Source organism: Oryzias latipes, chromosome 15 (genome assembly GCF_002234675.1).
Source record: "Oryzias latipes chromosome 15, ASM223467v1".
In the NCBI taxonomy this organism is placed as follows: Eukaryota; Metazoa; Chordata; class Actinopteri; order Beloniformes; family Adrianichthyidae; genus Oryzias; species Oryzias latipes.
In genome coordinates, this window is record NC_019873.2 from 14,850,809 (window position 1) to 14,870,749 (window position 19,941).

Below are 19,941 nucleotides of genomic sequence, written 5' to 3' on the forward strand. Positions count from 1 at the left end.
GCCAACTGTTAAAAAGCATAGGATCTTTATTAGTGGAAACATGGGGCTGCCATATGTTCAGTCACAACCTCCAGTACCATGCCTTCTGTGCCATTTAGGCTCAAACTCTTAACTGGAGAAAATACTTCAACTCAAAGTTACCTTAAGGAGATGGATATCTTGAGGGCCAGGGTTAGCCAGTGCTGAGACTTCTACAACCTTGGTGTAGAAAAGATGACCATGTCTTTCAAACCTGGACTTAAGTCTTTGAAAATACAGAAACTTTAGTGACCCTTAGATATTACAGCACTTGGCGTAGTCAAGTGGCTAATTTTTATTTTGAGCCAAGGCACACCAGCATCCAAAAATTTGGGGGGGGTGGGAGGAGAAACCCGGTCTGTATTGTACAGTCCCAATCTCACTAGCATTTTTGTGATTGTGACAAAGCTGGGAGTTGCAGCTGTTTTCTGTAATTTTTCAACTAAATTGCTATTTTAAATTTCTGAAAAAGAGCTAAAGCTGCAGCTAAATAGGTACCGCCATTATGTCAGACTCAAAGTGTACAATCTTTTTCTTCCCAATTACTCAGGGTTTTATCAAGGCCTGTTTGGATGAACATAGAGCTGATATCCTGGAGAAAATACATTTTTTTTTTTTTTTTTTTTTTTTAGATCAGTGGAAGCACAGCAGTTGAAAAACATTGTAGTCAATGTTGCCAGATTTCTCCCAAAATATCTGGCAAATTGTGCACTTAAGGTGCATATGAAATGGCAAACATATAGCAATAAAGCTCTGACAAAAGCAGTGGATCTAGGATTTTACCTCGTTTGCATAGGAGTTCTGACCACATCTGCATGCAGGTTCAGCTGGAAGTCTGAGTTTTCCTAAATCCTGAAAACTGTTTTTGTGCTCCATCTCTGTTGTGAAAACTGCCATTTTGCTGTTCAAATGGGAAAATGTACAACTCTCATCCTATTTAAAATGTTTGCCTATCACTGTGTGGTCCATAAACCTCTTGGATTGGTTACAGTTTCTGATGTTTCATCAGCTCAAAAGTTGGCAGATAAATCACATTTAACATGGAGTGGTCTCTTAGAATGTACTGTTTGATGTGACTTTGTAATATCAACAGTTTAGAGATGCATTGTGTCACAATATTACATGAAGCTCCAAAATCTACAAGTATTTTTTTCTAGTTGGTCATTAATGTCATTGTTCTTTCTGTGATCTTCAATAGTAAACATCATTTAAAAGCTGGGAAATGTACTGATAGCCTCCTTTTTTGACTCTGAGACAAAAGCAGACAAGAAAAATGAGTTTCACAGACTAAAGCGGATGAGTAACCTGGATGTTGATTGTCAGAGCTCTAATTTGTTTACCATCTCGGCCTAAAATAATAATGAAAACAAGTCTGGCTTGGGGGCAATGTTGTCACTGCTGTATCTTGATTTCACTTCTGCTTTAAGAACTTGCATCACTGTGTACTTCACATCTTTCACCGTACAAGAGTTTGATGTGTTTTTAACTCTGTTCTTTTGTCTGTTTTTCAAATCATTCAAACTTTCAGATCACATGAAACTTTTTTGTCTTTAGTTTATTATAAAAACAAGATATCCCGCAAATGTACCAGAGCTGCAGCCTGAACAACCCCTTTTTCCAGACTGCTGTGATGATGCACTCTCTGAGATTGCAGTAGCGGACACCTGTAAGGTTCAGAGGTGTGGTCCACGTGTGGTCACTAGGTGCCTCAACTCCGTTTCATCTCCAGAGCTGACTGGAAATCAAAGTAACACAAAAGGATAGTGTAGAATGAACCAAAAACATCAGATCAAGAAAACAAGAATGACAAACACAACAGTGTTATAGTATTTAATCTAACAAATGAGTCTAATCTTTTCTTGCGATTAAGTTGTTTCTTGCCTCAGAAATAGGATTCTGTTTTAAAATTCATTTAACAGGATTTTTTTATAAACATGTTTAAAATACTTTCTGGGTCTTTTCATGTAATATAATTATAAATGATATAATTTATATTATATGGTATACATTTATATGATTTATATAGTTAATGTTGAGCAATGGTTTTTTTCTAGCTAATATTTATAAAACCCATGCATTCATTCAGTAATGTTAGAAGACAAAACTACAATAATAAAAATTGTTGAATGACAACCACATGAAATCAAACCAGGAAACTAGAATCACAAGAACAAATATGAGAAATGTTTTCACAGTAATGCACACAATGGGGCAAAAAGTATTTGACAGTCACCAATTCTGCAAGTTATCCCTCTTTAAAAAAATTGACAAGTCTGTATGTTCATTATACTTCATATGTGAGAAACAGAATGTAAAAAATAAATAAATAAGCTAATTTTTTTATTATATTTCAACATTTTTTTTGTAAAGGTGCATTAAAAAATGTTTGGTCTTTAACAAAACTTCTCAATACTTTGCAATAAAAGGTCAAATGTTTCCTATTGTTCAGGGGTGTAGAACTCCAACCCTCAATCGCCAAAGTGTCTCCATGTTTTTCAAGTATCATTGCTGATTACCTGGTTCAAGTGTGTCAGACAAATTTGAAACTGCCAGATACTGTGTATGTTGAAAATCAACCAGGAAAGCGGCCATCTGTACCAGGTTTGCAAACACTATTTTCACCCATTTTTCCGTGTAGATCTTCTTAAGACTTATGATGATTTAGGGCTGTTGCTGGCAACATAGACTTTCAACTCCCTCCACAGATTCTTAATTGGACTGGGGTCTAGAAACTGGCTAGGCCAGTCAAGAATATTGACTTTTTTTGGAAGCCACACCTTTGTTGGCAGGGGGATGAGTTTGGGATCATTATCGTGCTGGAAGATCCAGCCAAGTTTCATCCTGGATACACTCACTAATGGAAGTAGGAAATTGCCCCAAATCTCTTCATATATGGTCCCATTCAATCTTTTATCAATACTGTTCAGTCACTAAGGCCTTTGCAAAACAGCATTTTCTGCATCATTTTACCAATAAAATCTTTAAAAAAAACTTTCAATGTAATTTTCTTGATTCTTTTTAACATTCTGTCCCTTACAGTTGAAGTGTACCGATGATGACAACATTTTTAATTTGCAGAATCTGTAACTGTCACATGCTTTTTTGGCTCACTGTATGAACTTGGCAGGCTAATATGCCCTATTCTCACTCAATTATCAATTCATTAAATACAGTAAATATTGTTGCATTGCAACTTTACAGTATTTATAGCAATTAAATAAAACTGCCTATCAGAGAACTTCTACACATTGCTTTTATGAAGAGCAGGAAAATCTTGCAGGAGCACTGTTTGACCTTGTAATGTTTCTACTACAGTAAAAGAAAATCCCCAACAATACAGCCTACAAGACCACTGCAAAAAATCAGTAATGTCAATTTAAACCTTATGAGATAAAAAACACAATCGTCACATGATTTTTTTCCCCTCAGAAAGTTTTCATTCTCGAGAGACTAAGAGCTGATCTTGCTATTGGTCAGCTAAGTTATTCTCTGTCCAGTCCATCTTGGGGGACTTGTCCTGGTATTATAGCCTCACTCTCCAGGCCCCCTGCTGACGTGACTGGTGTGATTGTTTCCAGTGAAATATCAGTGTCGTCCTCCAGCTGCACAGCGGCAGGAAGCAGCAGCAGCCCATCATGGCTAGGTGAGCCATTTGAGATGATTGATTCCTCATCGAAATGCGCTCCCATATCTCCCAAGGGGTCAGAACCAACGCTGAGAGTGTGAGGGCCTTTCTGTGGCTGAGCAGGGACCAGCGCCTCCTTGTGGAATGTTGTGTCATGGTGGTAAGAAACCAGCTCGTTGCTGAAGTTTACAGCTTCCACTGTGTTGTTTGAACAGATGCGGTTGCAACCCAGAATGGTGGCAAAAGCTCTCCGGAAGTCGGCGTTGAAGGCGTAGATGACAGGATTGAGAGAGGAGTTGGCCCAGCCAAACCAGACGAACACGGTGAATGTGGTGTCACTGACACACGGTGGGTCGCAGAACGGGACAGTGCAATTCAGGACAAAGAATGGCAGCCAGCAAAACACAAACACGCCCATGATGATTGAAAGTGTCTTCAGAACTTTGGTTTCCTTCTTAAACGATGACTTTAGGCAGGCTTCGTCGTTGGGCCGGTGCTGCTGCTGCAGGTTCCTGCTCATGCCGTGACCCTGGTTTTGTGCCTGCTCGGCAGCCCGCTCCAGAGACGCAATCCGACGGATTTGGGTCTGAGCAATGCGGTAGATCCGGGTGTATGTGGCGATCATAATTACCACGGGGATGTAGAAGCTGATGAGAGAGGAGGAGATGGCGTAGGTTTTATTCAGGTTGGCCACGCAGCTCATGCCAATGATGGGAGTTGCATTGAAGTTGCTGGTATTTGTGAGGTTTTTCTCACTGGTTACCTTTAGAGCTCCCACATCCTCCATCACATCCTCCTCTCCAGCACGGTGCCAGTTCAGCTGCACTGGGATAAAGGAGATAAGAATTGACAATGTCCACGCAACTCCAATCATGACAAAAGCCACCCGGTGGGTCATCTTTCGCTCATACTTAAAGGGGCTTGCAATCGCCCAGTACCGGTCCACGCTGATGATACACAGGTTGAGGATCGAAGCTGTGGAACACATGATGTCAAAGGTGATCCAGACATCACAAAAGCGTCCAAACAACCAGGTGTTGGTCACCTCAGTGATGGCCTCCCACGGCATCACCAGGACAGCCACGAACAGGTCAGACACGGCCAGAGAGATCACAAAAAAGTTGGTGACTTTGGAGCGCAAGTGGCGGAACTTGATCACAGCTGCACACACGAGTGTGTTCCCGAGCAGCGTGGACACAATGAGGAGGAAAAGGATGCAGCCAACGAGGACGCGCAATCCGCGTCTCCCACCGCCGCTTTCCTCCTCCTCACCGCTTGTCCCGTCCAGCTCCGACAGGACCTCTGAGAAATTACTCCACGTGGTGTCGTTTTCCATGGCTTTCCACCACAAATATAATGATGGCTAATACAAACGTGAGGATTTTAATATCCGCACGTAAGGGGTCCTCTCCTTTTCCAAGCTGACACAAAACATTTTACGCAAAGAAAATGCGTATATATTCTTCGTTCCGGTCAGGTGCGTCTTTGGATCCTTGCTCCGGACTCCCTTTAACGCAATACAAAAAATACATGTTTAAAAAAAGGCTTTGCCCGGATATATTAAGAAAAAATTAACAAAAAGAAAATGAACTGATGTGAGTTTTTATCCCAACTGAACGCCTTGGGTGAAAAACCTGTGCCTGCGCTCTGAGGCTCCGCGTCCGCGTGACGCGCTCAGAAGAGAAGCTGCTGTTGCGCTCGCTTCTTGTTCTTCAGCGAATGGATCAGCCTCACGCAGATCAACATTTAAATATGGATTATCAACGTAAAAGGAGAATTAAAAACAGCAAAAAATAAATAAACAAATAAATAAAGGTCGTTCACAATGTATCCCACAAAAAAGAAACATTAGGAACAGAGGAGTAGAAAAGTACAAGCCAAATGCAAACTGTAAAATTACGCAGTGCAAACACAGTGAAGGACCGGAAGAAATATCATTTAATAAATACAAAGAAGACATCTTTATTTTACTACTTTCATCTTACTTCCTCACATATGCAAAAAGTGGACAACTAAATCGAGGAACCACAATAACATGACTTAAAATAAAAAGAACTTAATTTTTTTTTTTTAAATGGGCTAAACGAGCATTAAATGACAATAGTATTTTGCCGTTTATAGTATTTTTTTTGCTAATTCTGAAAGCTTATAACTTGCCCAATTTCTGTGCCTGATGTCTGCATCTTAATTTTGTGTATTTTATTCACCTTGTGTTATTCATTATTTTTTTTATTTATTTATTTATTTTCAGTTTTTTGCCAGGAGAAAAAAAACGTTGAATGAGTGCCAAGCAAGCATAAGATATTTGTTACTTGTAGAATGATTGCAACCAACTAAAGAAACAATGAATAAATAAATAATAAAGGCCAAAAAGAGGGAAGGAGGAGGACGCAATCTAAAATGACAAGAAGTTGGAAGTTTTCTCTTAAAGTTTGATTTTCACATGTTCTGCAGAACTCATTCAAAGGAAGCCATTGTGAATAATCCATACTAGATTTTTTTTAACACCACTAATAGGGGAAATACCACACTGTAGAATAAATAATTTTATCAAAGCAAAAGTTCAAACTTCTGGGTGTTGGAATTCAAATCATTCTTCAAATGAAATTAAATTTTCAAATTTTCCAAATTGTTTATAATGTATTGAAAAGTCAAATTGGAAACATCAGAAAACAGAATTAGCTGGTTTTGTGAAGCCCTCTGCTGGCCTAGTTCTGGTATTGCAAATAGTCAGAAGAAGATTATGGCGACCAAAGGATGAAGTTAGTCCACAATATTGTAGACTAAAGTTCTGTGGGTTCTTCTAAGCTGTAGAGGAACGGTTTGCTTTGGAAAAACAAAATGTATTACAAAACAATAAAGATATAAAAACAAGGGGATCTTTTTTTAACCACCTCTTTTTTTTACAATTCAATGCATTACCTGTTACATCATCATTTTTTAAGATGCTTCACATTCTTAAAAAGTGAAAACTTCTCTGTGTTTTCCACAAAGTTTTATACCCATAACACATTTGACCAGTTACATATACTGCATTTCATGTCCAATTAAGCAAGTTAAATGCAATTCTTATTCATTCATTCATCTTCTTCTGTTTATTCCCTTTCAGGGTCACGGGGCTGCTGGAGCCTATCCCGGTCACTTGTGGGCGAAGGCAGGGGGCACCATGGACAGGTCGCCAGTCTGTCGCAGGGAACTCTTATTCAATACTATTTAACTTTATATAGTGATAACCACGTGAGCACAAAGCGTTATAAAAGTTAAAAACTAATGAGAACTACAATTATCTTACTAGTTTCAAAAAAGAAGGATTAATAATAAAACAAGAAAACTAAAGATGTTACGGAAAGGAATCATCTTTACTTGTTGATACTTGCTTTTTATAGTGTTGGTTAACATGACCCGGAAAAAAAAGCATTGTTTGTTGGGGTAAAAGAAAATACAGGTATCTATCATGTCACACTCAGAAAATCCATCCATAAAATAAATAAATACATTTATTTTTGTTAGTTTGGCAAACAGGATCTCTCCATCTTGGTTCCGCCTTGCAAGGCCTCTCTTTGACCACTCCCCAAGCAGCTTTGTCCCCAACACACATGAAAAAATGTTATCTGACCTCCCACAAGTATTTTTGCCAGGTTATTGTCAACAGATAGCAGTTTATTTCAGTTCCCACTCAGTCAGCTTGGCTTTTTATGTTTGTTTGTTTTTTTACAAATCAGCCTTTCAATTGTCTTCTTTTCCTTCTTCTGTTCAATGACTGCTTCCTCCTCTGGATCAATCACAAGTTAAAGAGGATCGGAAACTTTCTTTTAAGTTTAATGAAAGCTAGAAAGGTCACACTAAATATCACTCCCTGTCTTTAAAGTCACATTTCTGCATACAAATATAAATATCATTATTCCCAAATAAATAGGCAGCTCATGCATAGGGATGTTAATCAATGGGGAAATTTTACTTATTCTTTGCTCCTCCTTGTTCATCCACAAAAGCTTGAGCTAATGATATCACATTGTTTTTGGCTCTCAGTAGTAAAGAGGGGAGCTTCTTGCACCCCAGTGTCATCTGTGAATGAAGATTAGCGGGGCCAAAGTTTTCCTCTGTTTTCCAGGCTTGTTGATGAGGTGACCTGCACTGAAGTGCACCATCTGCATAGTCAACACCTCCACTCAACCAGCTCTACATTTGCACAGGTTATGGCGGCAGAAGACCGACTTCCACGTTAGAGGAGACAAGCTCAGCTTCATCATCAGCCTTCACCTCTGTGTCCACAGAGGAGCAGCTTTCTCCAACAAGAAAATAAATATTTATCCACTTTTATAAGTATGAGACAACTTTTTTATGTAGACTTTGAGTTTAGTCTTTGAAGAAAACTGATAAAAGTGACAAATGAATCGTTGTAGTCTGTTTGCAGGAGCCAAGAGGCTTGTGTCTGCACACCTTCCATTCCTCCCCATCAGAAGAACATCATATTACCTGTGGCCAGATAAGGACATGACCTCATGACCTTCACAGAGAAGCAGAACTCTGGACATCCAGTTGAAGGCCACAGTTTTCCCTCTGCTGACAGTCAGGATGCTGATGGAGATCACTGCTGGCAGCTCTGGCACCCTGCATGAGCAGAGCCTTCAAATCCTCTTCACTCTTGTCTTCTGCTCCCAGCAGCTGCTGTGTAGCAGCCTCTTCTGCCCCCCAGTGGAGAAACCACAACCCTACAGATCAGTAGGGTGGTGGCTAAAATGCTCTAATATGAAGCACCTCACTTTTATAATTTCAGAGGACTAGCAAACTAAAGTCTCTGGACTTGGGCCCTTCTTGAATTTAACAGGGGTGCTGCCATATTGGATAACTAGTGCTGCCATCTATGGGATAAAGCCAAACCTATGCAAAAGAGGCCCAAGTCCAGGAATTTTGCACTTAATGCGTTTTTAATGTCAAGCATAGTCAATACATTACAACGGACTTGGGAATTTTTGTAAAAAAAATCAGATAGCTTTTACTTTGAAGACCATAGAACATATAATCATATAATCTTTATTTTGAAAAATTGTGGACTTGCGCCCCTTTTGAACTAACTTATTTATTTGTATCCACAACAGCTTCATCTTCACCCTGTTAAAAGGTTTTTCCAATACAAAAATTTCACCAATGGTATAGTCAGGGAAAATGCAACGTGCAAGTGGTGTTGAAATGATCAAAAAAATGAATTTCCAACTCAGAAAACACACGTGAACATTGGAAAATTAACAAATCTTCCGACAGCATATGAATGCAGGCTAACTTTCTGCACCTAAACAAAGGTTAATTTATTTGTAGTGCAACATCTATGGGTAGAGAACAGAAATACAGAGGAAATAAAACATTAAGGATTGTCCATATAATTTATTCCAGTTTCAGGGCTGTAGTTTGCCCAAACCCTGTTCTAAACCAACAGTAATGGCAACGTAGGCAATAATTATGTGCAAAAGCCAGGAAACTATGGTTTTAGGGCAAACTGGCAGAGATAGTATGATAGTGTGGGCTCTGAATCCAGACTTAGAATGGGATTTCCTCCAAAGCAAACTTTTGTTGTGCAATATTTCATGGAAACCCTTCCTCTAAATTCCACATTCCCTATTCAGGAATTTATTTGAGGGAGTCTGGATGACATACCCGAGTTTACGTACTCCCTCCAATACTTTTTTATTTATATCATCTTTTTCTCCTTCTTTGGATCATGTTTTCACATTTACTATATTTATTGTCATCCTAGCTTCTCCATCGGATGTAACTAAAAACTTTACAAGGAGAATGAAATACAGTACCAAGGTAGAGAAGAGAGATAGAATTGTGTTTTTTATGACTGTAAAATGAAAAAAGACCCTTTTTAAGTGCTGATGGATGGATTTGTGACATGTGCATGCTTCAATATTTATTTCTGTCGGGACAGTCTATTGAGAGTGTTCAGGGCTGAAAATTCAAAGTAAAACAAAGGGCAAAATATCCCAGCAACTGATCTCAGCTGATCAACCGCAATAAGCTGACAGGCAGTTGAAATCAACAACAGGGGAAGGAATTTGGAGGATGGTGAGGAAATCAGAAAGACCTGTGGAGAGAAGGAGAAGAAAATGAAATGATGAAACACATTGTGTCAGCTCCTGTATGATTGGTCTCATACATCACAGCTGAAGGGGTGGAATTCAATTACCGGTATGTTTCTTTGTCAAATTTACTGTGACTGCTCGTGATTTAAACTCTAAACAAAAGGCTCCTTTGTTACAGTGTTTAGATTTCAGGTAAGCAATGAATTACTGATGTCATATATTTGTCACAAACCAAACAAACAAAAAATAGTAAAATTCCATGCATGTGAACAAAGGTTATAAAAACATTTAGCGAAACAAATTTTTTTCAGGTAACACACGAATAGCTTGGAGAAGGAGTAACTGAGAGTTTTAAAGCTACAATGGAGTGTTTAGACCACCATTGAGAATGTAATGAATGAATGTATGAGAAGAAAGTTTTAAAATTAAGAGACACATTTCTAAATTGTATGCAAATACAATAATACTTTAATTAATTAATAATTAATAAATAATTAATAAATTTATATTAATTATTAATTAATTATTAATAAATTTATTAATAAATAATTAATAAATAATTTTCCAAAGACTCAAAGTGATTGCAAGAATTATATACGTATATATATATGTATATACATCATGGTTTTCTGCAAAAGAGACAGAAAAATTGTTTTGTACTGTGGAAAGGATAAATGGGGTCATGTATGGTGTGATTTTAGGCAAAAACTTAATTCAACAGTGAGAGTATTGAGGATAAAATGTGGTTGGATCTCCCAGACAGTGACGAACATTACATTCCTCCTTTTGTAAGTGGCACACTTGTAGAATCGGTGACAGACAAATCATTTTTTGGCCCTGCAGTTTTTAAAAGCAAAAGACAGCACTTGTTGTTGAATCATGCTAAGGGATTAGTCTAAATCAGCATTAATTAGTGACTGAAGTTATTGTACTGGGTCAGAGCACATATGCATTTTGAAGATCTTCAGTCAAACTTCAACAAAGTAACACATTTGCACATTGTGACAGCGCACAAAGTTTTTTAAGTGAGCATTCTCAGTTGTTTTTTTTCCCTCCTTTTTTTTAAAAGACACGGGGCAAAAACATTTTCTCACATTCATTTAAGCCAAATTGACTTTTTTTTGTTCTATTGAATGTTATCACCATATGTATGTAGCGTTGCCTACATTAGGACAAAGCACAATAAAAAGCAAAGCTTCTTTTACTGTAAGGTCAGAGGCTCAGTTTGTTTAAATATGTTTAGCAGGCAATAACAATACCGTCCACCCTAAAAAACCAAAACAAACCAAAAAAAAAAAGTAATAAATCCTGGATGAGCAAGCCCCCATTGATTTTTCTTCAGTTTCCTTTTTTGGTCTAGCTAAATGGTTCATTTTGGGTCTGACGGATCCTAATCTGAATTATATTTTGCAGAAACTCTGTGCCTGCTTACAGTTTTAGGCATTTTTTTTTTAGATTCGACCTTTAAGTCCTTCATCCAGTGATTTGTTTTGCAGCACTGAGTAATAAAACTTAACGATGTCTGACAGGCTTTCTTTCCACTCCATTTACAGCCGGCTTATGAAATGGTGTATGTTGCTACACTGCAAAATAATGCTGCGGGAATCACCTAACCTGGTAAATCATCTGCAACAGAGTGAGAGACAATCAATTCAACTTCAGCTGTTGCACACGTGCAGCTATGACCTCCCAGAGGAGAAGCTCTTGTTCCACTTAAAACAGAACATCCCCCAAACAGAAGATTCCCAAAACACTGCTCCGCATATTAAATCAAATTAAATCAAGCCTTTAAAGTCCCTTTCCAATTATCTTTTGATCTATTGTAAAAGCGTTTCCAGTGGTCTTTTAGTCATAACTAGAAAAAAGCTTAGACGAGGAATACAAAGACATACATGGATCTATTCATCTACAAGTGGATGCATCAGAATGGAGAGGAGCAGGGAGCTTGTTGTCTGCTGAAGTGGCTTCTATGCAAAGCCTACAAGGTTTTTCCAACTGCACTTTTTCCTCTGCTGCTGGTTCAATGATTTAAATAAAGCAATATTCTGAATTGCACTTTTAAACTTAATTTCCTTTTTTCTGTATATGTCCTCCATCATCAGAAAATGCCACAAGAACATGTTAAAACATCCAAAACACAATTTTCATCCATGTCTAGCTGTCTTGAAGAGTAATATCCTGTGACGTAAGACTAAAAAGATTAAAAAGCTCAAAGTTTAACTTAAAAAAACACGTAATGTTATAATAATACACTCAGTTTAAGATCACTAAACCATGGTATGAAACTATTTAGTCAAAGAGGCTCGTAAACCCTTCTCAGAATGGCAAAAAAATAAATGAAAAATAAATGTAATCTCTAAATTCCACCACTGGGGGGCGGTGTGGCTTAACAACTAAGCCGTGTTTCCGGTGCGGAGAAGAGGAAGAGTGGAGCCGGAAGCGCTAGAAGCGGCTGTGAGTGAGGAGGAAGCAGAAATGTTCATATCTCAGGTGTTTAGAAATGTTAATACATGTTGGTGTTTTTCACAGGCAGGTTGTTGGATATTTTTACTAATAGCATGCACTAAGTCTCTATGCTAAAGCTGCTAATTATTTTAATAATTATTATTTTTCTTTGTAGATGCTGCAATAAGCAAGGATTTTTTTCGATGTATTTTCTTAGCAAATAAACAAAAATCCTCATGGGCCAGCTCCTCTCATCAGCAGAAGAGCTCTCCCAGCTGAAGGATGCTCTAGCCTCCGTCCTCTATGAAGCCATGTTGGGAGCCGGCGCCGGACCTGACCTCAGAGTCGTCCATCCTCTCATGTTAGCCAATCAGGATGAGTGCTTTGCCTCCCAGGTTGGCCTCATGGAGCAGCTCCAACAGGTGAACAGGTTTTGTGAGACGCTGCGACTCCAGTGCGGATGCTGCTGCAGAGAGGGGAGGCAGGTCTTTGCAGAGAGAGGCAGAGTAGGGGGAAATCATCCTCCTGAAGTGCAGATGGAGATTATCAGGAGGGCTGGCAGGACACAGTTTCCTTGAATCAGTTAAGATAGGGCAGTTGTGGAAAATGAAGCACCACTTTGTGCTGAAAAATGGCGCTCTGTTGGGATCATGAAGAGGGAGGAAATCATTACAAGGGGCCAGGAGGGACCAGGACTGTGTGACGATAACAAAATGCTATCAACTGGGTTTCCTGTAAAGAAAAGTGATAGTTCTGTTCATCAAACTGTTTGAGTCAGAGAGAGGACAGGAAACCAACAATCCTGTCGTCAGCTAACACAAAAACTGCATCTTCACTTAGTTGCAGGGTACTGTTGAGCAGCGTGCTCCCACCTACCTAAAGGATCTAATTGGCCGACTGTCGACATTCTCTGATGAACCTCGCCTGGCGGGCTTGTTGGGATTAGTGATCGCCATGGTGATGGATATAGTCTACACGACTTCTAAACAGTCATCAGGAGGAAAAGGAAAGCCAGTGGGTTCCTCATCATCTCAGGTAAGACCACCTCATCTTCAAAGGGGGATTTAAAAAAAAGTGACTTTTTAAATGTTGATCAGATTGTTTTGATGTTAATCATAAATTGTCCTTTAAGATTGTTTAAAATGTAATTTTACAGCTGAACCTCCTGTTTAATAATCTCTAGGTTGCTCGTCCTTTCTCAAAAGTTTTTTTGGAGTGGTTTTTTTGTGGTATTCCCCCCCTTACAAGAACAATGTACACTGAGATTTAAAATTAATAAACTCTGTAAATAAACTCTCTGCATGAATTTTGCTCTTCAGCAGAGAATCTGGGAGCTTCAGGAGGTGATGGAGGAGCACCTGAAGCGTTGCAGGATCAACCTGACCGATAAGAACAGGCTGATCCAGGACTTCCTCAGACTCGAGGCCCAGTTCAGCCTCATCCTCACCCAGCTGAAGACCTGTCTTCTTGGGGGGGATTGCAGTTCAAGGTACAGATGCACAGGGGGAGGGGCCTCTCACTACAGTAACACGGAGTACAGTTTTGCGGTGTAATCATGTGGTTGTGGTCAAACTGTCTTCATCGTTTCCTTTACTCCACGTCCCACCAGTTCTCTGAGACACTGGGCCAGCGGAGCCATCTTTCACACCCAGATGTTGATCCATCTCGCCCGCCTTGAGGGCAAGGCTGAGCCATTCTCTGCAAGGGCAGCGCTGGAGCAGTACAGAGAGGACCTTGCGCAGATCATACCTGCCTACAGGTGAAACTGTCAGTCACCTGTATTACTCAGAGGAGATGGAGACCCTCAGTGCAGAATAAGGGTGTCACCTGCATGTTTATATTGGGAGAATGAATCCTGAGTTCTCCCCAAATTCTGCTTGTCTGTTCCATCAAAGAATCTCTTAAGTGGAGCTCCGTTTAGCATAACTCCATCTGCTTTTCAGAAATAATCGAGTGATTTAACTCATGGGCAGTGTGAAGGTGAACAGAAAAACAAACATGTGGCATTGTTCTGAAATGTTGGGCATCATCAAAACTTCAAAAATGATTTTGTATTCTCAGATTAAATAGAATTGGTATGCTTCTATTAAAGTCCCATCCACTTATATTTTGATTTATTTTAAAAGCATATCCAGTGGTCTTTTAATTATAATTATACTGTTTTTGACCAAAATAAAAATAAAAAGCTGTGTTGTTTTCTAGGACATATTTTCTACAGAGAGGCAGGAGTTCATTCAAAAAATCACCTCTGAGTCGTGTGTGGAACCATCATTGGGGTCTCTCCTCGTTGCAGAAAGCTTTCTGTTTACACTTCCACTAGCTTGAGGGAAAAAAAGGACCAGAAGGGATTATTTTTTAGTTGCAGAGATTTTCTTCTGGCGTCCTCCGTATCAGCGCCGTTGCTCTTTCTGTTCAGGATTGACCGGGGCTTAACAAAGCATAGCATTAAGGCTCCACAAGTTCATTTGATAATCTCCCAAAAACGGAATCAGAATATGTTCTAATAATTTCCGATTTCAATTTTATGCAAAAAAATATGAAGAGATTCATTTCTTAACTTTTTTTTCAGTTTTTTTTTCTTTTTTCATTTCACAATCTTCTTACCAAACGGCAATTCTTTAATGTTGATGTTTCAGGCGGTACAAGTCCAGAACAATCAGTGTAATCAAATGTAGAGGAGGACTTGTAGCCCAATCTGACTCCCCGTGTGAGGTGCCTGAAGAGGGAGCTATGACTGGACTCACTATGGTGGATAAAGAAACAGGAAGCAGCGTGACCATCCCTCTCTCCCTCTTGGAGGCGAAAACAGGTAGAGTTTGTTGTAAGACGTCAACGTTCTGCTCGGCACAACAGAGTTGTTTTCTGACTGAAATCCTCACTGAACAGGGCAAAGATCTTCACCTGATCAGATCTCCACAACTGCCTCTCCCCAAGTGAACCTGGACCTCATCACCTCAGATCAGTACGCTCAGGCATACCTGGACCGCCTGTTCTCGGCGGGGGGACCTGTGTCAGAGTTGGAAGACTTTTTTGCAAAAGCGTGTGCAAAGCTGCAGAGTACCGAGCTCGTGTGTAAACAAGCTGAGGGAGTTCCTCCTAAAGGGAATGCAGAGGGAAGAAGTGAGAAGCAACAAGTTAACGTGATGAAAGTGGAAAACACAGAGGAGTCCAGCCAGACTAATACAAGCTTGAAACTGAGTATTGTTGAGACCCAACCTCAGCAAAGCCTCCATCATGATTCAGCATGTGCGTAAAAATACAAAAATGACAGTTCTACACTAAAAACAATTAAAAAGATGCAGTAAAAATGTCACTGTTATTCATGATTTATTCAAATAAACGTGTTAACATTACGGTGGACTGGAGCCTCTGAAACTAAAAGATAGGTTTGCAAATGTGCGTTTCCGTTGGGATCTAATGACTCCATATGGAAATTACATTAAAACCTTCATTTGTGGGCAGATGTGCACAAAAGCAGAGGATTGTCCATACACCTCATTACCCATTCAGTTTTTTTTTTTTACATGTGAATAAATGCAGACAAACACTTTCCCCCTCAATGTCATGCGTAAAAGGAAGGTTTCAGGTGTGATGTGAGACAAGAGTGTCAAAGAAGGAAAGGAAAGGTGTTAGAGGACTGTAGAGAGAGCAGCCATGTTGCTGGTTTAGACAACGGCTAGAAACCGACAGAAGGCAGAGCTACAGTTTTATATTCACCCATCCAGACACTTTCTGCTAATGTTAGTTTATGTTTCATTTCCTTTTTCTGGTCTGTTTGTAACATTTGAAATCTATAGACAGGGGTGTATGCTACCATTTTTCCACAAGCGGTTTTGACTGTCAAGACAACACTGAGTTTAAAGTCCAGCTTAGACCCATGAAAATTCAGACTAAACAGATCCAGTTTTTGAAAATGTATGCTCTGAACTGGCAACGTGGTTATTGTTTTTGGTATGAAGCGGTTTGCTAAACTAAACACGCTTACCTGCCTTTGAGAAAAAAAGTTTTCAGGGATTTAAGTACCAGCTTTTTGTCAAACCCCCCGCTGATCAGTTAAGAACAGCGACCTGTCTGCTTCCTGCACACGGCGTGCATGTTAAAGCAGGCGCCAGGTCTAACGGGCCGCTTTTGAGTGACGTTCACAAGGAGAGACGGCCCTTTTTCTTAAGTGCTTTTCACTTACAAAGGTTGAAGAGACGCTTTCTTCCTTGGAGTTGTGGTCTGTGATGCAGCAGGTGGGCGAGCAGCACAAAGCTCTTATGAGGTGCTGTTGTTGGAATGTAAGAATGTCAGAGCAAAGGAGGGAGAGTGAGCATGGAAGTGAAAGACACAAGAAAGATGAGGAAGTGAAATGAGGAATGCACTAAGTACATCCCTCAGGATGTACTTTAATCATCTTTAGGATTATTAAACTTGACAGGGATTCTGCCTCATTTTTTTATTTATTTCTTTTAACAATTTATGTGAGTTACTTTGATTATAAGGGAAGTTATTACAGTACATGCTCAGAAGACTGATGCCTTTTCAGCATGGGCAGCTGCCATTAAGGCCGCCTTTACACTGCATGGTTCAAGTGACCCAATACCGATTTTTTCCTCTCATTTGGCACAGATCGGATATGACCGGTGAACGCGTAAGCAGGACAAAAGCGCATGGATTCCGTTTTTCTCAGATCGGATACAGGCCTCCCTCATATGTGGAAATAAATCGGAGACGAATCGGATACGTGCATTTGCGTGTGCCGTGTAAGCAGACAAATCGGATATTCCCCAGTAAATGCAAGTCGTACGTCAGTGACGTCAATTCAGGACACCACCGACTAAGATCACATGACTTATTAAGATGCTTTTTGTGCGCTGATTTTGCTGTCAGCGTGTTACATTTCTGCCTCAGGCTTCAGACCGTAGTCAGAAACCGCTGTTATGTCCGCTCCGGACGCAAACGGTAACTAATGAAGCGGGACACCGTTGCTATGGAACAGGTTAGAAGCCGTTTATGTCTTTGGGGGACGTGTATGATGGGGAACGTGTGTGTGTGCGAGCGCGCGCGCGTGCTTGCGTGTGTAAGGAGAGAAGAGTGGGTGTGAACGCGGAGCGGGTGAGTGTCGGAGAACCGTAAATTAAAAATAAGGTGTCTCCCCCAAAAGTTTTGGAGTCTTTCTTAACCCACTCTGGAGGCTGAGGGTTCAGAACGGAAAAGTGAACCCCGAGGAAATCTCCCGTGTGTTTCTCTGACTACGGTCGGAAAAGAGAAGTCATCGCGCAGGAAAGGTTCAACACTTGGATCAAACTGTTAGTACAGCACGTCTGCAAACACTTCCTCATTCAAAACTCAGAGAGAGCCGAGCAGCCCTCCTTTTACTCCCCCATGCATCCCCTCTGGAGCGCCCAAGGCAACGCCTCCTTCCGTCGCCGCCTTGCCTCCATGACAACCGCAATCACAAAAGACTGAAGGAGGTCAGCGGAATGCTGAAATGCTGCTACGTAGTCCTCAGAACGTCTACGTTTGATAGTTTCAGCATTGTATAGTCTAAATGCAAAAATCGGATACGGGTCACTTTTAAAAGATGATGTAAGCCGGTCGTCAAAAAAATCGGATATAGTCAGAAAATCGGATATGAGCATCAAGACCTGCAGTGTAAATGCGGCCTTAGACACATTCAAAACTGCTGTTACAGGACTCTGTGTTTCTGTTCATGCTGTCTGAGAAGCATTGGAGTTCCTTCCTTCATATCCAACACAGCTATCTTTGATTTTGTTTTCTGTTCAGCATTTGTTCTCATTTATCAGTCTTTGATGCATAAGACATAATTTTGTTTATGTACGAACTAAGTATATTTATTTGAAGGTGATTTTTCCAATTTTAAGGTCATCTGTCAATACTGTTAAATCTCCCAACAAGCTTATTTTTAGATAACAATAGGTACCATTTACTTAGAGAAAGTGTGTTGAAAATGAATGTTTATGAAAAATATCATTTTAAAAAGTATTGAGGTAAATGCCAATGTTTTGTCATTTTGAGCCTCCTGAGACTGTTTACATCTGACAGAATACACCTAAAAATGACCAGGTAAACTTTAACTGGGATGTTTTTTTTAAAATAATATTCAGTCAAAGAAACCTGATATTAAATTAGAAGATGTAACTTCAAAAAATGCAATTTTTGATTGAAGTCTTTTTTTTTTGTACCTGCATTTTCCTTTTATCTTCATAGACAAACAACCATTCTATACATTTTCTAAGTTTGTAGTTTCATGAAGACTTTGTTTCAGTTTTTCATAAAAATAAATAAATAAAATCAGGTTGTAAAAAAAGCTTTGGGATCAATGTCCTGTTTCCCTCTGGCCTCTCTGACAGGTGTCCTTCATCCTGATGAAAACAAGTCACTCTGTTCAATGGGTTTGTGAACTTTTTGTCACATCTGGATGTGGGATGACACTTTATTAGCCTTAGCTCATCAGTCAGAATCAACATTTGTATTTTTGTCTTAAAATGTGATTATTCAACAGAATCTTCAGGTTCATGCTTGTCTTTTATCCAGGATTCATGCTTTTTTTCCCCAAAAGAGAGTTTGTTGATAAAACTGTCTAGATTGAATCTTTCTGCATTTTGAGAACAGCTGGAAAAGTGAAAGTTGACAAGAAAATTCTAGTTTGCATAAATCCAATGACAGTATGTGTTTGTACCTTTTTGTTTTAAACTGATTCAATTTCATGCAAATATCTACAAGCCATTGTTTTAGATACACGTGTTAGTTTTTTTTTAGTTAGTAATCGTCATGTCTCGTCAGTCTTATTCTTATGTTTTGAGTTGTGACAGACATTTTGGTCAATGTCTGTCACCTGTGTTGTCTCGTGTTCCACTTCCTGTTTTATTTTGAAACATTAACTCTCCTTTCGTTTCAGGCCTTGTTACTTCCTGTCCTTGTCTGTCCCGTACAGGTGTGACTGTTTAATCTTCCCTGATTGTTTCCACCTGTGTTTCCCTTCCTCGTGTCTTAAATAGGCTGTGTCAGAACTCCTACCCTAATCCCTAACTACTAAAACCCTATATAGTGCACTATATAGGGGTTAGGGCGGTAATTCGGACACAGGGTCAGTCTCCCTTTGTCCTGTGCCAGTTTGTTTGGTTGTATCATGTGCCATAGCAATCAGATTAAAGCTCTTAAACACTGAGTCCTGATTTCTGTCCTGACAGTATTTTAAGATAAAAAATTCATTTCACCCTCTTTTTAAATGGATAACTGAGAGAAAACTTAATAACTATTTGAAATTTGAGAATAATGTTCATGAGAAATGTTAGAAATAAAAGACACCAAACACTGCATTTATTGAAAAAAATATACCGTAAATTCCGGACTACAAAGCGCACCCGATTACAAGTCGCACCCACCCATTTTCACGTGTAAAATTAGTTTTATACATACACAAGCCGCGGCAGAGTACAAGCCGCGCATGTGTTAGGCGATATTGTCGTCCCGGCCAGAATCCCAGAATGAGTGCAATTCATTAGCACATTGTGGGTGGTGCCAGCTTTGCCTCTGGGTCACGTATTTGAGTGTATCGACTTCTGTCAAACAGCATGGACCTCTATTCTGTTCCTCAGTTATGGTGTTTTTATTTCATTTTTTTTTTTTTTTACTTATTGACAATCTAGGTATCATACATAAAATTACAAACAGTAACCATATAATCAACATTACATCCCTCAGTTATGATGAGGAAATTTACATCCACGATTCCACATTTCCCATGAGTCTTAGGGGCTAAAG

The 19,941-nt window shown here is 39.6% G+C and overlaps 2 protein-coding genes across 9 annotated transcripts; one reads left to right on the forward strand and one right to left on the reverse strand.

Annotated features, from left to right (window-relative positions):
* Nucleotides 1–46: 46 nt before the first annotated feature.
* Nucleotides 47–5,317, reverse strand: LOC101168519 (D(1)-like dopamine receptor). The gene has a single exon (XM_020700177.2). It carries the CDS (start codon nt 4,977–4,979, stop codon nt 3,501–3,503), a length of 1,479 nt encoding a protein of 492 aa, XP_020555836.1. The 5' UTR covers nt 4,980–5,317; the 3' UTR covers nt 47–3,500.
* A 4,369-nt stretch (nt 5,318–9,686) lies between these two features.
* On the forward strand, nt 9,687–15,524 carry LOC101167588. 8 transcript variants are annotated; one of them, XM_020700174.2, is made up of 7 exons: nt 9,687–9,832; nt 12,430–12,593; nt 13,012–13,206; nt 13,491–13,660; nt 13,781–13,930; nt 14,808–14,980; nt 15,058–15,484. In XM_020700174.2, the coding sequence occupies exons 2-7, from the start codon at nt 12,483–12,485 to the stop codon at nt 15,423–15,425; spliced, it is 1,167 nt and encodes a 388-aa protein (XP_020555833.1). In that variant the 5' UTR covers nt 9,687–9,832; nt 12,430–12,482; the 3' UTR covers nt 15,426–15,484. The 8 variants fall into 8 exon arrangements, with proteins under 8 accessions (XP_020555833.1, XP_011491371.1, XP_011491372.1 ...); XM_011493069.2 differs by lacking the exon at nt 9,687–9,832 and adding an exon at nt 12,100–12,180 and having other exon boundaries at nt 12,347–12,593; XM_011493070.3 differs by lacking the exon at nt 9,687–9,832 and adding an exon at nt 12,119–12,216 and having other exon boundaries at nt 12,347–12,593; nt 13,494–13,660.
* Nucleotides 15,525–19,941: the final 4,417 nt, after the last annotated feature.